This window comes from Corapipo altera, unplaced genomic scaffold (assembly GCF_003945725.1).
Source record: "Corapipo altera isolate COAL_440 unplaced genomic scaffold, ASM394572v1 257, whole genome shotgun sequence".
Lineage (NCBI taxonomy): Eukaryota > Metazoa > Chordata > Aves > Passeriformes > Pipridae > Corapipo > Corapipo altera.
The window spans coordinates 172,136-187,783 of NW_020885045.1; the positions used below are offsets into that span (position 1 = coordinate 172,136).

The 15,648-nt window shown below is 51.1% G+C and overlaps 1 protein-coding gene across 4 annotated transcripts in view; it reads left to right on the forward strand.

Moving 5' to 3' along the window:
* MAP4 (microtubule associated protein 4) overlaps positions 1-15,648 on the forward strand; it is a 115,150-nt gene that overhangs the window by 40,563 nt on the left and 58,939 nt on the right. For all 4 annotated transcript variants that reach the window (XM_027668561.1, XM_027668563.1, XM_027668565.1 and 1 more), the window contains exons 4-6: positions 10,983-11,114; positions 14,546-14,656; positions 15,338-15,466. In XM_027668561.1, coding sequence (XP_027524362.1) covers positions 10,983-11,114; positions 14,546-14,656; positions 15,338-15,466 — 372 coding nt within the window. The remainder of the gene's footprint in view (positions 1-10,982; positions 11,115-14,545; positions 14,657-15,337; positions 15,467-15,648) is intronic.

The following is a 15,648-nucleotide window of genomic DNA, read 5'->3' on the forward strand; positions in this document are numbered from 1 at the left end:
CTGCTGACACCCTGTGTTGGAGCCCCCAGACGTGCTCCCAGTCGGTGCCCACAGACACCATCGCACCTTCTCCCCGCGGAGCAGGGGCAGCTCCACCGAGCTCCAAGGTCACACTTGCTGTGCACTGGTGTGTTTTTCCCAAACCCAGACCAGCCCAGGAGCCCTGTCTGGCCCCGTGCAGCGATGCCCTGCAGTGTGTTCACTGCAGCTCTCCATGTGGCCACCAACAGCTCCCCAGAACCCTGGAAATGTCCGCTCGACTCACCGTCAAACGGCGGAGCCTCCGTGGCTCTGCTGCAGCTCTGAGCCCCAGCCCCTGCTCTGTCAAGTACATCTGGGTGAGACAATTCAATGTGAGACCAGAGAGCTGAGGAATAATTCATGGTTTTTGTTCCTTACATCTGGGGTCCCTGGTGTGGAGCAACCTGGCTTTGAGGTGAGCTGCTGCCCTCAGATGTGCGTTCAGCCTCTCGAGGCTCGGCCACGGGAATAAAGGGGTTTGTTGCTTAGTTCTGCAGAGGGAGAATAGCCTTGACAGGGGTTTATTTCGCACCACAAAACATCAGAAACTCCTTAGTGAGGAATTATAAAATTCCTCGAAAAGCAGCAGCCTCTTTGCTGTAAATGGGAACGGTTTCCAGCATGTCATCCTCCTCAGCCTCTGAGCAGAAGCTTCCTGAATAAACAGCAATAGAATTGTAGATTCTTCCAGTATTATGCAAATGGCTTCATGCTTTGATGTCCCTCGTGTCATTAGTTTTGACACTAGCTGGAATTAATGCCCATAAAACTCTATTACAGACGTGGCAGGGAGATTTCTCCCGACTGCCTCTGATTCCTCCTGCGAGCTCCGAGCGCTGCCCTGGGATCGGGGAGGCACAAAAGTAGGTCAGGGCGATGTGTGTGAACAAACATGACTGTGGTGCTGAAGGGGAGGGTTCTATTTTGAGCACTTATTTCCATGATCACCATCTCATTCTACACAGGCAGATGGGCACTCGTGTGTCCGGGTGCCCACAGATGGGATCGGGAAGCGGGAGGAAATATCTGTGTGTATGAGGATGTACAGATCTGTGTCTGTGTCTGTGTGTTCCGAGAGTGACAGTAAATATTGTCACTTCGGAGTGGCTCCTGCACGTCTCAGGTGAAGCCAAGTGCCCAGGTATGTAGGTCAGAAGGAGTGAAGCATTTGGAATCCGAGCAGCAATTCCGGGCTGGAATTGCCCACCCTGTGTGAGGGGAGCGTGGGGCAGGATTACAGGGAGATTTTTCAGAGTTCCCCCACTCTTTGCATATTTATAATTCATTCCTAGTCCTCAGAGTGGCTTCCTCCTTAACAGCTCCTGGGGAGAAGTGTTGGCTCACAGTCTGGAAATATCCCAAATAAATAGCTAGGATGTTTTGAACCAGGAGAAGGGTTGGTGGTGGAGCTGGTGCTGTCCCCAGGGCTTGGTTTTACCTGGGAGAGCGGGATAAGATAAGGTGGAAAACAAGAGATATGAGAGAATTGACTGTTTTTAGGCAAATGAGCAGGAGGGAGAAAAGGGAAATCAACTGAAATTCATCTGGGCAGTCAGGGATCTCAGGAGTTAAATCTGTTGGGAAGATGAAGTGCTAAAAAACTGATGGAGGGAAGGGATTTGTATGGATAGGCAAGAGTTCATCAACCATTTCCAGCGTGGCTGTGTCAAGTGCCTTAAGGGTTCTGGAAAAAAGGAGGAAATTAATAAAAATGGAAGATGGGACTTACAGCTTGAGAGATTTAAAACCCCCCAGATTATGGGGCATCGTGATTTACAAGTCCTGAAGTGCAGGGGGCGAAAAGGAGAGGATTCCTGATTTATTAGACACAAGAGAAGGTTGAAAAATACCTGTTAAATGGAGATGGAGGAGAAAACGATGCAAAAAAGGCTGCAGGGTCAGACCCTTGTCTGCTTTAGTTCTGGGTTTTATTATTTGAGAAGTGCTGCTGTTAAACAGTGCTGTAGCACAGGCTTTGTCCAGGCCAGAGTTCCCAGCACCTGCCTGGAGCTCCTGGCATGGGGATGGATAGCCCCAGGGAATGGAGAGGGCAAGCACCACACCTGGCTTAGAGGGTGAGCCATTATTAATGTATAACCTAATTAATTAAGAGATATTGGAAGAAGTGATGAAACAGCCAGCCCAGAAGCAACTGGAGTGATGAACAGCCCTCCAAGCTGCTCCTGTGTGACCAGGCACCAAACAGGGTGTAGGTACAGCAGGGTGAAGTGAGTAAAGATGGTTTTTAATGTGATTTACTTGCTCTGAGTTTTGAGGAGACTCAGGCAGTTCTGTGCCTTCCTCAGCTGCAGGAAATAACTCTTGAAAAGTGCTTATTAGTGGATCAAGTAGTTACCAGAGCACTTCCCATCTGCTGGTGTGTGGACCTTGTTCTCCCTGATCCTGTAAACACTGACTTGTCAAGGAACGCGCTCGGAGCTCAGCGTCAGCGCCCAGCAGGGACTGTAAGTGCTGCCTTCGTTTATTTTTGTTGTCTTCTCCGGCCCTGATTGCATTTAAAACAGGAATTCAGCCCTTGGAGGTTGTCAGGAGGGGATTTGGGATTTGCAGGAGATCAGGGCTGAACTGCTCAGCGGAGGGAAGGAGCAGCCTCGTCCTTCCAGCAGCGGGAGGGTGGCGAGGTGGGGGCACTTCTTCTGCTCCAGTTGCTCCTGGTGCTGGCTGGGCTGGGCAGCTCTGCCCAGGGTCTGTCACACGGGCACGTGGAACAGTCTGGGGCAGGGGGAGTGTGTGGTGTGTGGTGCCTTCACTGAGCCTTGAAAAGACACCTCAAACATCCAGCGCTTTGCACGCAGAGAGCAGGAGGGGGTCAGGAGGGGGTCGGTCTGTCTGCTGTGGGGTGAGAACAGATCCTCTGCTTCCTCGTGCTCTTAAAGATAAAGGAGCACTTTGTGTTCAGCTGAAGAGAAATTTGCAGGTTTGTTTTTCAGGGTGGTTGGGTAAATATGCTCTGGTGTCAGTGCAGGAGGATACAGCTCAGAGAAGGTTGGAATTCCTCAGCAGGAGGGACTAAATCATCATCAGGTGGGAGGTAGGGGATATTTTCCCTAAGAATTTACTGGCTTTTTATACCTCAGGTATTTTTTTTTTAATCCACTCTGTGGCTCTTTGATTTCCTGGGAGCAGGGGGCACTTTACCAGTCCCAGTCCTACGTGCAGACTGGCAGAAGGTGGTGCTTTAGCTGCTCCTCTGTGTTTATGGTGACCTGAACCCCCTTGAGCTGTTGGCACCAGTCCTGGCTGCAGCTCAGGGTTCCCTGCAGTGTGTTCCCATCATCTGGGCTGGGCTGGAGGGTGTTCCTGGGCCTCCTGCTGCTGAGCAAGAGTAGAACCAGACAATCATGGATTGGTTTGGGTTGGAAGGGACCTTAAAGCCCATCCAGTCCCAACCCCTGCTGTGGGCAGGGACACCTTCTGCTATCCCAGGCTGCTCCAAGGCAACTTCCAGGGATGGGGCAGCCACAGCTTCTCTGGGCAACCTGTGCCAGGGCCTCACCACCCTCACAGCCAACAATTCCTTCCCAATATCCCACCTAACCCCTCTGGCAGTGGAAGCCACTCCCTCTTGTCCTATCACTCCAGGCCCTTGAGTTTTCCAAACTCCCAGGTTGCTTGTCTGGGGTCTGGATGTGTCTCTGGTAGTGTTTTCTCATCCTTCCCCGCCTCTGCAGAGGTTCAGGGGAGACTTGTGTCCCTGTTCAAGAGACTAATTCAATTTCCCTGGAGGAAAAGGACTCCCAGACCTGGAAAGCCAAAGCTCTCCCACCCCTCCAGGGGTGAGCAATTCCCATCTCTGTATGTCCACGTTGGGAAGGTTTGAGCATTAAGCTCAAAGCACTGACCTTTGCTGAGTGAATCCTTATGCTGGTTCCTTTCTGCTGCCTCTGCTCTTCTCCAAGGCTTCTGCTCTGCAGTGTGCTGCACTTTTCCTGACCCTGGATTAATCTGGGGCACGGGCAGTCTCCTCGGCGTGTGCGACCGCCGGGGCTGAGATGCCGCTCCAGCCTCTGCCCCACCGAAGAACTTCTAATGGAGCAGTTGAACTGGAGCATTCCCTGAATCAGGAGAAAGCTGTTTAAATTTGGCAGCAGCCCTTTCAGGGGCAGTAGCTTTTCCCTGCTCGGAACGAGGGCTGACAGCGCTGCAGGTCACGGCTCTGCTGGAACTGCAGAGTCACTGCTGGGTGGGGACAGGGAGGACACACTGCCCCTGCTCCGGGGGCACTGGGCATGGAGGGGCTGCAGAGCCCCCCCAGAGCTCCTTCCCCTTGCTCCCAGGCTGCTCTGGAAGCCAGGAGAATTGTGTAGGATGTTACAGCAGCACAACTCAGTGGGAGGTTCTCTGGAGGGGCAGGAGATGCTCGTGTGACACTGAACTGCTGTGACTTGGGGTCCTTGTCCCGTCACCCCCAGATCTGGGTGTTCATGGGCGTGAGGTCTCTGTGTCCAGGAGCTCTGGCCAGGCTGGGCAGCATGGAGGAGGGGTGATTCCACCTCCTGACCCTCACATCTGGACAAAAGGAGGCTCTGGGGGGAACCTTCTCACTCATTACAACCCCCTGGAAGGAGGCTGTAGTGGGGTGAGGGTTGGTGTCTGCTCCCAGACAGCCAGTGACAGGACAGGAGGGAACGGGCTCAGGCTGTGCCAGGGGAGGCTCAGGTTGGACAGGAGGAGGAATTTCTCCCTGGAAAGGGTGGTGAGGCCTTGGCAGGGGCTGCCCAGGGAGGTTTGGAGTCCCCACCCTGGAGGTGTCCCAGGAAGGCCTGGCTGTGGCACTCAGAGCTCTGGGCTGGGGGACAAGGTGGGCATTGGGCACAGGGGGGACTTGATGACCTTGGGGGGCTTTTCCACCCTCAGTGATCCTGGGGTCTCTGGTGCTCTCTCCCATTCCAGCACACTGGGGTTTGGATGCCCAAAGTAGGGAGTTGGTGGTTCCCCTCACTGTGGGTCTTTGGCCTCAATTTTGGGTATTTCAGCTTCACACATCTCAGACAAGGCAGCCTGGCCAGGGTGTCCTCACACCTTGTACTCCTCCTCAGTTCTGAGCCTGGATCCAAAGCCAGGGGAGCAATTGAGCTGACTCAGTCCTGGAGTTACTGCTCTGGGGTTTCTGTACGTGCAGATGTTCTTTCAGCTCATCTGCATCTCATGCTGGGCCTGTTGAACAGGTCTGGGGGGTTTTGGCTGTGGCTGTGGAGGGAAATATTCCCTGCCAAGGACATCAGAGGGCCCACGGGATTAGGAAGGAGCCCCAGGTGGAACAGGGGTCTCAGCTGTAACACTTGGCTTCCAAAATCTCAGCTGAGAAAAGCCAAATAAAAAGCCCAAGAAGGGACACCTTCCACTAGCCCAGGTTGCTCCAAGCCCCATCCAGCTTGGCATTGGACACTTCCAGGGATCCAGGGGCAGCCCCAGCTTCTCTGGGCAACCTGTACCAGTGCCTCCCCACCCTCCCAGCCAGGAATTCCCTCCCAATATCCCATCTCTCCCTGCCCTCTGGCAGTGGGAAGCCATTCCCTGTGTCCTGTCCCTCCATCCCTTGTCCAGAGTCCCTCCCCAGCTCCCAATAGTTCCAATGCTGTGGAAATAAGTCTTTAGTGAGTCTTTTGTTTAAAAGTAGAACTTCAGGTGCCTTTGCTGTTAAAACCTGTGGAGTCTGTCGAGTGTGGTTCTGGATGGGGGAATCTGGAGAGGGTTCCTGGTGGGAGCTGTCCTGCCTGGCAGTCCGGAGCACTGTGGGATCTGGGAGACTTCTGTGATACCATCCAAGGTGTGCTAAAGGATTACTCCCTTCTTGAGCAACTGACATTCCCAGCAGGAAGCAGGAGCAGGAGAGCAATCAACTTTTGGAGCAATTGGAGCAGAGGGTGGGATTTGAGAGCTTTCTGCACCTCTGTGGTTCTGCCTTTCAGTCGATGACGAAGCAATCGCTGCTGGAAAATGTCCCTCTGGGAAGGATAAGCGAGGAAAAAAAAAGCTGGACAGGAAACTGTAACAACTGCAATTTTTTTTTTTTACTTGCGGATTTTTTTTAAAAGTCAAAACATGAACCTTGTGTTGAACTTTCAAGTTCCTGACTTTGCATCTCCTGAGTTTGGAGATAGCGGTTCTGACAGTCGTACGCACGGAGCTCTTTTAGCATTCCAGATTATATAACAGCGTGGAATTTCAGAAGGAAGGCAATAAAACCCTTCTTGAGCTGTCAGCATCCGTCTGAAATGCCCTGCAGCTTCTTGATGACCTGTAATAGATTCCTCATCTTCATTTTCCCATCCAGCTCAGTGCTGGATTTTAATTTGCTTCTCATTGCTGGGACTTCGGACAAGGGATGGAGGGACAGGACACAGGGAATGGCTTCCCACTGCCAGAGGGCAGGGAGAGATGGGATATTGGGCAGGAATTCTTGGCTGTGAGGGTGGGGAGGCCCTGGAATGGATTTTCCGTAGAAGCTGTGGCTGCCCCATCCCTGGAAGTGTCCAAGGCCAGGTTGGAGCAACCTGGACTAGTGGAAGGTGTCCGTGCCCATGGCAGGGGTGGGACAGGATGAGCTTTCAGGTCCCTTCCAACCCAAACCAGTCTGGAATTCCCTGATTCTGAAGTTCCTTTTCAAGGTAGCAGATACCACACCCTGCAGAGAGAGGTGTGTGTGTGTGGACTTTCATTCCCTTTGGGATTGATGGGAATTTATTGTCCTGACCTGTTGTGCCAGCTGATAACACTGTTGCCCTTGGGTGGTGGTTCCAGCAAGGCCTCTTGGCATCCCTGTAAGACCCGGAGCAATGGGGAGATCCGGGCAAATTCCCCTGGAGATCCATATGGGAATGGAGCCCTTAAGCCTCTCTCTTCCCTGGTTGCTGGCAGGGGCCTCTCCTGGCTGCACACTCATTAATTTGGAAGATACTTAACCTCCCTCTGGAGGTCTGGCCGGTGACCTCCCAAGATTAGCATCTCCTGCAGCGAAAAGGCTTTACCCTGTAATCCCCTCCTGGGAGAGCTCCTGGCTGGACATTCCCTGGGGGATGTCCTGCGGGACGCCGGGCACGGGGCTTTGCTCCTGCCAGAGCCCCCAGCCCAGCAGGGCCCCGGGGGTGGGTGGCCAGGAGGGCTCTCTGGGCTGGCTGAGCCCTGCCCTGGGGGTTGTGGCCGTGCTGATCTTTGCAGAGGGCTGAGAACACAAACAAATCCCCGCCGTCAGCAGCTCTGCTGAACGTCCTGCTCTCTTTGGGAACCTGCCCTGGGATCAGTGCAGGGAAGGTGCTACTTGCATGGGATCCTTATTTTTCCTGTCAGAAGCAAGTTTGCTCTGTAAGTACGTTGTTAATGGTGTTTTTTCCTTTAAGCAAGACTTTGTAAGCTCTAATCCTACCCTGGTTTATATTATCAGCGCTCGTAACCGGATTTTCAGCTGCCACTGAGCTTTAATACTCACTAAAATTGCTTTACAGGTTTGTGGGATCTGTCAGATTTGCATTTTGTGTCGAGTGCATGATCTGCTGCTGGCACACATTAACGGGCACTTTCAGGATTGGTCCTTGTAAGAGTTTGGCTTCTCCTTTTTGTTGCTTTTGTGTCTTTTGTTCAGAGATCGGAGGCAGAACGTGTGTTTTGGGAGGGGCTGCAGGGCCGGGGCTGGAACTGAGAAATCCTCTTTTCTGAGTCCTTGGGATCACGTTTCTCATGTTCCAAGCTTGAGAAGGAGGAGCTGAATATTGGGATGGGGTTGGGACGACAAATGAGCTGGAAGTGTCTGCTTTATGGCTGTAGGGCAAAGAACTTGGGAAACATTTTGGGAATAGGAAGGGGGGATTTGCTAATGTTTATTCTGACCCAGCAATCTTTGTTCTCTGGGGTTATCCCGGCACTGGCTGCAGGGAAGGGATGTTTGTTCCTGGCTCAGGAGCCTTGTCCCTGCTCCTGGTCTGTCTCCGGCCTCTCGGCCCCTTCCAGAGCTCTCTGGATCCCTCCTCGCGTTGGGATTGCTGGGAAGCAGTGCTTGGATTGGGTTTTTAATTAGCACCTCTTATGAAAACGTTGTCTGAAGAACATGCAAGTCTTTGGTTTAGACTTCGAAGGACTTGGAGTCAGCTCCCAGCTGCTCCTGAACCAGCTTTGGTCTGGATTTTGGGGCTTTGCTGGAGCTGAGGCTTCCTAAACACCAGTGGTGTTGCTCAGCTTGGTTCCATCCAATGCCACATGTAAATATTTCCCTGTACAACTCTGTCTCCTGTTCATTCCTCCTCCAGCCCAGCGTGGGCTTGAGGGAGGTTCCCCTCCTCACTTAAAGGCATGACCACAACCTGTCCACTGAAACAAAACCAGAGGGCAGGTTTGACTTCTGCTTTACCTTTATGACCCTAATTTTATGGGAGATCTCTAATCATGGCACTGTGCCAATGTGTTTTTGTGGTCTAACAAACAGATTTATTTAAAATATTTAGAATTCAAGCAGTGTGTGCTCTACAGCTGCTCAGCCTTAGTGTGGGTCTAGTCCAAAAATCAGCTTTGAAGAAGTTCTTGTCAAATGTTTTTAACTGCTCCCAGGCTCTTCCTCACACTGTCAAGGACTTTCAGTGTCTCCTCTTTTTTTTTTTTTTCTTTAAATAGAATTTTATAGACACACAAATGACAGGCTCCTGTCTGGAGGAATTTCCAGTACAATCTAATTAAATCCCTTGCTGTTCTGCACCACAGATAATCGTAAATAATAATAATGTCTCCTGACACATGTAGTGACACTTTATCTTCAAAGCACTTTGCAGACATAAATAAAATAAAATAGTATAAAAATCGTATTATATTATAAAATAAAATATTAGTAAAATATTTCCTGCTTGAATTATCAGCCTTTCAGCTACTCCAGGACTGGGGGCTCAGGCAGCATTCCCTGGGCTGGATTTTCCATGGGACACAGGGGATCCATGTGTCCCCCCGTCCTTTGTCACATGGAGGAGGCAGAGCTGATGGAAAGCCTGGCCAGGGAACCTTCTGTCTCCTCCTGCTGAAGTGAACCATGGCAAATGGAGCTGTGGAGCAGAATGAAAGCTAAAAACCACTGGCAGCAAAGCAGCGTCCCCGTGCCAGGTCCCACTGCTCGGGGGGCTCACAGGGCTCAGGGGGCAGGGATAACCCCAGGGATGGGCAGAACTGCATTTATTCTGGGGCAGGTCTTCAGTGCTTTCACTGGGTCCTGTTCACCTGGAAGCCAAGGAGTAGAAGATCTTGTGTTTACTGGAATTGTCCTTTGAATTCCCAATCCCTGGCTCTCCGAGGGCGTATAAGCATAAAAATAAAGCACATTTTGTTTGTGTTTAGTTGGATCAGAGTCTTTATAGGATCTCATCTACAATTGTGAACTTCTGTTAGGGCATAACATTCCTTTAGAGGAAAGTGTCCCTGCCCGTGGCAAGGGCTTGGAAGTGGATGGGATTTAAGGTCCCTTCCAACCCAAACCATTCCAGGGTTCATTCCCTGATATCACTTATAACATCTATGATATTTCTCCCCACAGCCAGTGCCCATCTCGTGGTGTGTCAGTGCCACACCTGGCAGGTGGCACTCTCCATATTTTGAATTTCAGTGGTGAAGGAGCATTTTCCCAGCGTGTCCCTTGTGGGGTGGTTGTTGTGGGACACCCCAGTTCAAAGCTGGGAGAGAGAGGAAGAGGAGCCCGTGTCCTGCCCCCTGTGAGGGCACTGAGCTGAACCCTGGTGACACCACTGAACCCGCCCAGCCCTTCATGTGATGCCTCAAAGGGAGTTAAAGCTCATTAATTCTTCTGCTTTCCTGGGGATTATCTGGGAAGTCCCAGCTAAAGTGTATTTCTGTCATCAGCTCAAAACAGGGACACGCAGCCGGTCACACGCCTCTGACCCTGCAGAGCCCCAGCCCCAGGGACAGCAGGGGCCCTGGGCCTCCAGGCTTTAATTGGAAATAATATCAGGTGTTAATCACAGGTTCTGATGTGTTTCTGCCTTCATGGAGTCCCCTCCTGCTCTTCTGAGGACAAAATCTCTGAGCAAATTGCTGTTCCCACTGATTGATTTGTGCTGGTGGCATTGCCTTATTTTATCAGGGGAACACAAAAGCCATTTTTCCATCTTAGTCTTTCTCAATCACTTTGTTGTTGTTATTAGAATGTTTAGAGTCTCTGTGAATCTCTGCCCACTTTGCTGTTTTTGCCTACCTGGTACCAGGTTGTTGCTTTTATACACCAGCATCATGTTTTTAATTAATTCTTCCCCTCTGGTCCCTCTCTGTGTTAACATTGGGGTTGCTTTTATCAACTTTTATTTAATTAGCCAGTTTTACACTGAATTAACAGTCATCTCCAGGGATATTCTTTTGAGGCACACTCTGAATTTCCTCTCCTGAGCTCCAGGTACTGTTAGCCTTAGTGAAGGTAAAAATATTAAAAGCATAAAAAGATTTATTGGCTAAAGAGCAGAGAATGTTGTTTTAGGGGATGAGAGAAGGAGTTGGGGTCAATATTTTTGTGTTTCTTTCCAGAAGAAACTGGAATCAGTTGGAAACTCTAAGGTTGTCCAGAGAAGAGTTGAAAAATTCAGATTTCCTTAAAATGAAAACTAAGCTAAAAAGCCACTAGTCTGGGTGTTAGTTTTGAGCCTTTCCACTGAGTTTGTCCAATTTAAAGCTTTAGGGCTTAAGGTTTTCTTTCTTTTGTACAATGCAAGGATTTTGAATAGTCCTGCACTTCAGTGTGAGTCCCTTCCTGATCTTACATGTGTATCAACACACGGAATTCCCATCATTCTGTTTCTCACCTTTGAAGAGTTGGATCAGAGCAGTAATAAATGACTGTTCTGGTCTCTGGTTTGACTCCCAGTTCCTGTTCCCTGTCGGCCTCCAAATGTCACATCGTCCAATAGTCTGCTCCAAGTATTTTAATGTTTTGGCTGTGTCGCTTTCTCCTCCCCTTTCAGTGTTCCCAGGAGGAATCATGGATGAAAAGCTGTCCTACAAGGAGTTCCTCGACCGCAACGACTCCTGGTCGACGGACGAGCGGGAGCTGCGCTTCGACCCGCAGCCCGTGTTCAAGCCCATGGAGATGGCTGGTAGGGCTCCACTGCTTGGGAATCCGCAGCATCCCCGATTTTAGGGGCTGTGGGATGTGGTGAAGGGCTGGTCTCCACCCCCACAGGGGTTTCTCTCTTGCCTTCCACCCCCCAGTGCCTCGTGGTGTCCCCAGGGCTCAGCGTTGGGCCCAGCCCTGGTTGATGTCTTTGCTGATGATCTGAACAAGGGCATCAAGGGCACCCTCAGGCAGTTTGCAGAGGACACCAGGTTGGGATTGTGGATCTGCTGGAGGGCAGGAAGGCTCTGCAGAGGGATCTGGACAGGCTGGATCCATGGGATTGATGGGCTGAGGCCAACAGGGTGAGGGTCAACAAGACCAAGTGTGGGTCCTGCACTTGGGTCTCAAGAACTCCAGACTGGGCAGAGGGGCTGGAAAGCTGGGAAATGACCTGGGGGTGCTGGTGACAGTGGCTGGACATGAGCCCAGGTGTGCCCAGGGTGGCAGGAGGCCAATGGCTCCTGGTTTGTACCAGCCATGGGGTGACACAGGGCAGGGTTTGTACCAGCCATGGGGTGACACAGGGCAGGGCCTGTCCCTGTGCTGGCACTGCTGAGGCACCTCCAGCCCTGGGGGCAGTTCTGGGGTCTCCAGTACAGGACATGGAGAGGCTGGAGCGTGTCCAGGGAAGGGAACAGAGCTGGGAAGGGGCTGGAGCAGCAGGAGCAGCTGAGGGAGCTGGGGGGGCTCAGCCTGGAGAAAAGGAGGCTCAGGGGGGACCTTCTGCTCTGCAACCCCCTGACAGGAGTGGGGAGCCAGGGGGAGTCTGTCTCTGCTCCCAGGGAACAAGGGACAGGAGGAGAGGGAACGGCCTCAAGCTGTGCCAGGGGAGGGTCAGCTTGGACACCAGAAGGAATTTCTCCCTGGAAAGGGTGGTCAGGCCTTGGCAGGGGCTGCCCAGGGAGGTTTGGAGTGCCCAGCCCTGGAGGTGTCCCAGGAAGGCCTGGCCATGGCACTCAGTGCTCTGGGCTGGGGGACAAGGTGGGGATGGGGCACAGGGGGGATCCATGGGCTGGGAGGGCTTTTCCACCCTTAATGATTCTATAATTGTATGACAAGAGCAGTTTTTGGTTGACTCCGACAGTTCAACCTCTCCTGGGAGCTGTGGAGTTTGGTGCAAACCTCTCCCAGTCCCTGCCTGCTGAACTCCAGCTGCCCCTGGCTCTGGGCAGGTCCGGTTCCAGCTGTCATGTCACTGCTCTGCAATGCAGGTCGGGCTGTTCCCGAGCCTCTGGAGCTGCTGACTCTCCTGAAAATTAGATGGTGAACCTTGTATAACCCTACAGAAAGAGACGCTTTCACCCAGCAACATCCCCTCAGTTTTCTCTCCCTTTCGAGAAAGCTTGTGGGAAATGGCTCCTGGAGCACCTGAGAAATGGGGGTGCTGCCCAGGTTATCACAGGGAAAGGTACAGGATGGAACTTCTGGGTTTAATATAGTTTTGAGCACTGTGGACCTGCTTAATGCATGATCTGAATCGTGGATTTACTGAGAGATTCTGTGAAGAAATGATGTATTTTTACAAGGGTAAGGAATGATTCATGGAAGAACTGGAACAGAAGAGCCACTGATTTGTAGGGTTTTCCCTCCTGCTTCTTTGTGGCTGCAGGAATGGGATGCTGATGTTGTTATGCTCAAGAGCCAGATGTCAAAGCTGTTGATTAGGAACAATTTACATACCTGGCCCATCACCCAGTGATCTTGTGGCCTGAATAATGTGAATTTGTGGGTTATTTGTTGCATGAAACCACATTTCTTTAGGTTTCATGTCCTTAGAGTGTCTTGCAACCAAAAAGTTCTTCCACTTCTCCCCTTTTTCCCTCTGGAGCAGAGACAGGGTTTAATCCAAGCTGCCCATTTTTCCCACATCATCCAACTGCTGGACAAAGAGGGAAAACCAGCAGCATCTCTTTTAGTTTTTAAATTGGTTTCAATCATGATGATTTTGGGGTTTTTTACCTTTTTTTGGGGGGTTGTTTTTTTAATTGGAAAAAGGGCAGTTGTTTAGTCCTGGCAACACTGATGTAAACAGCTTGAATTTAAAATATTCTCCACCTTGCTCTGGGGGAAGATGTTGTCTTGGCATCTCAAATGGTCTGACAGGTTTCTAATTCCCTCAGCTCACCTGATTCTGACATCTCAGAGCACTGTGGGCATGGGAACACCTGAAGCTGGGCCATTGGCCCTGCAGGAAGCACATCTGGCATGAAAATGAGCAACAGCCTTCAACTGAATCCCTGTTAATTGGGCACCTGGGAGAGATCTGGGCAGTGTCTGGAAATGGGGTGTGACAGGAATTTGGTGAGCGGGGAGTCCTTTGGCTCCTGGGTGACACAACATGTGACAGAGTTTGGGAAATGTCCCTCACCTCTGAGAGGCTGTGCCTGTCCAGAGAAGTGCCATGGACACGTGGCACAGGCCAGGCAGGTGTGCCAGGAATCCCTCATTCCTGGCCCAGGAAGGGCTGTATCCCAGGGACAGCTGTGAACCCACAGCCTGGGCTGATCCCTCAGCAGGGCAGGGGGGGATTCTGCCCCTCTGCCCCCTCAGCTGAGACCCCCCTGCAGAGCTGCTCCAGCCCTGGGAACAGCAGCAGGAGGACGTGGAGCTGCTGGAGAGAGTCCAGAGGAGGCCCCGGAGATGCTGCCAGGGCTGGAGCCCCTCTGTTCTGGAGCCAGGCTGGGAGAGCTGGGGGGGTTCCCCTGGAGAAGAGAAGGCTCCAGGGAGAGCTGAGAGCCCCTTGCAGGGCCTAAAGGGGCTCCAGGAGAGCTGGAGAGGTACTGGGGACAAGGGATGGAGGGGCAGGACACAGGGAATGGCTTCCCACTGCCAGAGGGCAGGGGTGACAGGAACCTTAAACATCTACTATTCCAGGTTGCTCCAAGCTCTGCCCAGCCTTGCCTTGGACACTTCCAGGGATGGAGCAGTCTGCCTGGAACACTGTTCCTTTCCCTTCTGCCTTGTTACTTGGTTATAATACTGGCCCATCACCCAGTTCCTACTGGGATACAGCTCCTGGCTGGGAGAGCTCGCAGGTTCCACTCCTTCCGTTGGTCTGCTCTGGATTTAACTGAGCTGAGCTCAGCCGTCGTTCCTCACTCAGGTGAACTGGGTGTGTCCATCAGGACACAAGCAGATGATTCCTCCTGGAGAGGAGGTGGAGGAGGTTCTCCCTGAACAGCCAGGACCTAAATGTCAGTCAGCTTTCCCTGGGAAGCAGCCTGAGAACTGTCACTGGTGGGTGGAAGTTGGAATTACGAAGGAGTTTGCTCCTGGTAACTGACCCCGAGAGCAGCTTTCCCTGAGGGGTGCAGTGGTGGGGTCAGGAGCACCTTCACCTCCTTTTCTGATGTTCCTCTGTGCCGTGTCCCCCCCCCGGGTGGTGACACTGACCTCCTTGTGTCTCCTCAGACCCCTTCAACATGCACAGAGGGGAGAACCTGCCGGATTTGTCCTTTCCTGCTGACATGAGGAACGTGCCGCTGTTCCCGGGCCATGGGGAAGCTTCCAGAGACATCCTCAGTGAGTTCCTCCCGGGCATTTCTCCCTGCTGCTCAAGCTGGGGAGTTCTCTCTGTTGACTTTCATATATATACAGCAAATTATTAAGGTCTAAAGTTCACAGGCCTTTTCTCCTGCTCTTATTTTCGTGTCTAAAAACCAAATACACACGAACTGGGTGGTCTTGGGGTTTTGAGCTATTGGATTATTTTATTAATATTGGATTATTAAGTGATTATTAGCAGGAATTCATGGGAGCAGAAGCAGAAAGCCAAGGGGAAGTAATTTGCCTGTGTTTACTGTATAACACCTTGTTAAAAAGTTCTACATGAATACAGAATTTATGGTTTGTAAAGCTGAAATAACAGATTTGATACGAACTTGAACTGAAGTACTTGTGAGCAGAAAGGTCCAAGTGTTGTGTAGACTTGAAATTTAGGAGAGGAGTCATTAATAAATAAAGTAAATAATTCAATAAATTATGTTAAAGCATTTTATTTTAAACGTTAAAATATTTATTTTAATAAACAATTATTTTAATAAACATTAATTTTAATGGTTTAATGAAGATTTATTTTAACAACAATTATTTTTGAAGTTAAAATATAATAAATAAAGTTAAAATAAGCATAAATTAATAAATAAAGTAAATTAAAAAAAATGAAGAGGGCTGGTGATTAACAAAAGGGCTTTGTTTCCTCAGCACCACACAGCCCTATGATGGTACCTGACCAACCTTTCTTGGGGCCCATGTATTCTCCTGCAGAGGCTCTGGACCCATCAGCCTTCATGGGCCTGGATTCAGGCACAGAATTCCTGCAGGACAAAGCAGGTGAGAAGTGGGTGTTTGGGTGTCTGGGTGGGTTTGGGGGGTTTGCAGCTGGAAAATCTGAGTTTGGGAGTCGGAAAGAATCTTGGGGGGGGAATTGATACATAAAACAAGTCGAGGTTGGAAAGTCTCCTGGTGGCACTGGCAGTGGTTTGGAAAGTCTCCTGGTGGCACTGGCAGTGGTT